General features: G+C 38.2%; 1 protein-coding gene across 1 annotated transcript; it reads right to left on the reverse strand.

The window, feature by feature from the left end:
• Positions 1-1,967: 1,967 nt before the first annotated feature.
• On the reverse strand, positions 1,968-3,577 carry LOC128742444 (probable cytochrome P450 28a5). Its single transcript, XM_053838811.1, has 3 exons — positions 3,393-3,577; positions 3,098-3,344; positions 1,968-3,035 (listed from the first exon to the last, which is right to left on the reverse strand). Exons 1-3 carry the CDS (start codon positions 3,575-3,577, stop codon positions 1,968-1,970), a joined length of 1,500 nt encoding a protein of 499 aa, XP_053694786.1.
• Positions 3,578-4,146: the final 569 nt, after the last annotated feature.

Consider the following 4,146-nt stretch of genomic DNA (forward strand, 5'->3'; position numbering starts at 1 on the left):
ATTAGTATTCGAGAGAATTCTGTTACGTTTTAGCATGCCTATAAATCGGAGCTGACGCGAGTAACGAAAGGTAAAGGATTGTGTTCTTACATGTGAGAAATTCATAATTTCAACTCTTCAGCTAATTTAAATAGTGGACCTGAAAAGGTCCGTTTGTTAATCTCGAATTCTCAAATTTCTGACTCGTGGTGTCCATTGTCTACTTTTGTCCATGAGATAGGTTACTGGTGTGTGGATTAATGGTGGGAATACTGTTTATGGGACAAACGCTACTGGTAGAATCTGTAATCAAGATAGACTTTTATGTTTATGATGTTATGAGTCACAAGCTAGCTGCTTGCCGATGTGTCTCCAACGAAAGCCGATGAGCGACTGATGACGCACACCGAGGCAAAGGCAAACAAAGTTTCAAATACAACCTTTAAAATTATGCCACGGATGTGACTCGAAAACTGGCTGTCCGATGCGTCGCAAGCTAGCTGCTTACCGAAGAAGGTAAGGAAAGGAAGTTTAACCCATAGCTCATCTCGTATATATTTCTGTCATCCGTGCTAGGGAAGCACTGGCGTGGGAAGGCAAAAAAATGCAAATAATGAAATATTAAATATTCGACTCATATTTTCTCAATTATTAAACGTCTGTTAGGGAAACATGTAATCTACTGTGTCGTAATGGATTTTTTGAAAAATTTCCAATCGATTGATACCAATATCTCTAGAATCTGTTGACGGATGACTGAGTTATAAGAGTGCAAACCATAACCACTTTTCGTTACATGTTCCCTTTTCGTTTTTCTAAAGTGCACCCCAATATAGAAATCAAAGAAGTAGTCCTACTTCAAAATGAATCTCACATTCGACGTAAACTGAAATCCGATATATTTTTCCAACAAATAATTTTAATTTATTTATTACATCTTCAACGTAGTTGCACAGACTATTTACTAAACTAATGATTGGATCCTACGTCTAAAAACAGTCTTACTTATTTGAAAATCATAGGCTTCACCAAGTTCATTGAAAACACGGCAACACATGACCCAAGGTTCGTTGTATCCGTAGTTTGTGCAACGCGAGGGCTGCTACAGTAGGAATCTATTTCGAAGCTGCCTTCGGGGAACATGAATGTCAACCTGGCTTAAGAGAGAGCTGCAATCGACATCACCACTCAGTAACCCGAAGACAAAAAGCCTTTGCAGTAATTTTCTTCTGGCAGCTAACGAATGCAGATCAATAAGCTTACAACGTTCCTCGTAGGCTGGTAGATTTGCGGCATCGTTCCAGGGCAGAAGACGTAGAGCATATCTCAAAAAGTTCCTTTGGATGGCCTCTATTCTGTTGATATGCACAGCATATTATGGTGCCCACACAACAACTGTGTACTCCGAAATGCTGCGAAAAAGTGCACAATACAACGATTTAAGCGCGTGTATATCCTGGAATACGTTGGTGTTTCTTTTCACGAATCCAAGTACAAGGCCTTAGCAGTGATCGTTCAAATATGTTCGTTGAATCTGGCTTTGGAATCAATAGTAACGCCCAAGCCCTTTATGGCCTGCACTCGGCGTATAAGTAATAATAATAAATAAAGTTTATATGTGAAATAACACGTTATTTTATTTGATTTGCGATGTTTCATTTATGTGCATATCAGAAGACGTAAAATTACAAGATTTTTTCGAACTATGTGGTATACTTATGTCTATGATTTTTTTCACCTACTTTCCGTAATCGGATCATTACAATATTAATACCAAATTAACGTAATAGTTTGATGCTTTAAAATCTAAAATAAAAAATAGCGATTTTTTTTAAATTAGTCGCCTTAGGGATGTCAATTTTCTGTACACAGATGTTACTACGACGCTGTCATTTTTTATTTGAGTATACACACATAAAAACATATACATATAAACTAACTATTCAATTTAATTGCATTACAATTGAAGGCATAGAAACTATAATCGTTTACTTCCAAATCGGATTGAAATTCAACCAAATTCCACCGAGTGCCCCAGTCAATAGCTGCTTTGGATCTATCAACAGAGGATCCTTTGTCTTCGAATCCATTGTAACTTCAAAGTTCATAATGATTTCATATATTCCTCGTTTGACCTGCATACGTGCAAATCGCATTCCAAGACACTGCCGCGGGCCGTCGCCAAATGGAAAGAAGCATCCTTTTTCACGGTACGGATTAGTACCGCCTGTGGCGGTGCTGAAACGATCCGGATTGAACGCAAGGGGATCGTCGAAGTTATCTGGATCACGATGAATCGACCAAAGGGGGATGTAGGCACAGACACCCTTTTCTACAAGCACTTTTTGAGTAGATGTAACCTCCAACTCAATTGCTTCAGTACAGCGTTTGGATAAGAAAGCGGCTGGTGGCCAAAGACGAAGTACTTCACTCAGAACCTGGTCGAGATATGGCAATTCTTGCAAAATATCGTACGAGATCAGGCCATTATCCACTGGTGCTCGTTGCAGTTCCTCCCGAAGACGTTTTTGGATCGCTGGATTTCTCGCTAGCTCATATAAAGCAAATGAGATTGCAACGCTGGACGTCTCAAAACCGTCAATGAAGAACGTTACACCGTGTGCTGCCATGTCTATTTCGGCAATTTCTTTTTTCTTTCGTAAGTTAATTAAATAATCGAGATAATCGATCCTTTTAACAACACTGGCTTCGCGATGGGTAATTGCTTCCGACATCAAATTGCAGAAGAATTTTTCGATTGATTTGGATATGAAGCCAATTTTCAATTTTTTAGCAATTTTAGGAAACATTTCCATAAATATCATGCAAACGAACGAAAAAAACGAAAAGTCCAACAGCTTTCTACCCATCTCCTGAATTTCCGGCTTATCACTAGTAAACGATTGGGCATCAGCAGCAAATATACAACTGGAGACGACATCAGTAGTAAATTTTGCCGCCAATTCTTTTGCCTCTACTGGTTTGCTAGCTTGTTGTTTTAGGTAATCCGTCATACGGGATCCTACGTCTTCCACAAAGGAATACAAAGCCTTCATCTGTGAATTGTATAACTTACTAAAGTTAAGAAAAACATATTATTTGAAAAATGATATTTTACCCTAGAGGTGGTAAAAGCCGGTGTAATTTCAGCACGCTTTTGCTTCCATTCTTCACCATTCAACATAAACGGATTTCGACCAAAGAGCGGATCTGCTTCTTTATTTATAGTTTCGCTAAACTCGTTGTCGTGAAAGTGTTTGAAATCCTTTGAGAGGATATTCTTGGCTAGAGCCGACGATAAAACAAATATACGTGGAGAACGGTTTCCAAACACTCCCACAAAGTTGTAGGTTCCTTTATATTTCCTATAATTGCTCATGTTATTAGAGTTAATAAATATAAAAATCTTATACCTGTAAGTTTCATCCATTTCTTCCAAAAACGGTCGATGACGAAGTACGAACGATGGAAAGCTTCCTAGTAGAGGCATCGGTTTTGGGCCAGGAACATTGCGATCCTTCCAGTAGTTGAAGTGCCACACCAAATAAACATAAAGCGTGCCAAGCGCTACCAAGACTAGGCTGACCGTCAGAAACATTTTCAATCTGAACCGTGCACACCGAGCGGCCGACTAGCAACTAAATTGTTTTTAAATTTACTTCGCTAAACGTACCGATGTAGTAGGAAACATAACGCGCACATTGACTTATATTGATGATAAGCATGAATGTCAAAACGCATAGTGGTGTGTAAAAAGATTTTGAGCTTTTCTTCATTTTCGGCATGATATCATTGCATTGATTACACACTCAAGTCATTTTTACAAGGGGATTTTTGCTATTTTTGGATAAACGCGGTTTTTATGACAATTTTTGAATTAACGCGGTTTTCTACAACATTTCTCGAATTAACGCGGTTTTTAAACGGTTTTCTTTTACGCACTACGACAGCCCCGCGTAAAAAAAGACTTGAGTGTACTTTGGTAAAAATGGATTTGCCTTTCAAGCAAAAGGAAGGTTATCTTTTTGCTCATGTTTTTCTTCTTTTAATTTATATTTCTAATTAGGTAGTAGAAGATATATGAAACATATTTTGATCTACTATAGAATTGCGTTCTCGATGGATACTTTATAACAGTTGGTAATTAATACAGCCGAAAAGAAATGA

The sequence above is a fragment of the Sabethes cyaneus genome, chromosome 3, assembly GCF_943734655.1.
Source record: "Sabethes cyaneus chromosome 3, idSabCyanKW18_F2, whole genome shotgun sequence".
Lineage (NCBI taxonomy): Eukaryota > Metazoa > Arthropoda > Insecta > Diptera > Culicidae > Sabethes > Sabethes cyaneus.

Bases quoted from the DNA above. Each gene is read 5' to 3' on its own strand.
- LOC128742444 (XM_053838811.1), bottom strand. From the start codon at position 3,577: ATGTTTCTGACGGTCAGCCTAGTCTTGGTAGCGCTTGGCACGCTTTAT. The intron at 3,345-3,392 runs GTATAAGATTTT...GAGCAATTATAG, and splicing joins GAAATGGATGAAACTTACAG to GAAATATAAAGGAACCTACA. The intron at 3,036-3,097 runs GTAAAATATCAT...TACAATTCACAG, and splicing joins CGGCTTTTACCACCTCTAGG to ATGAAGGCTTTGTATTCCTT.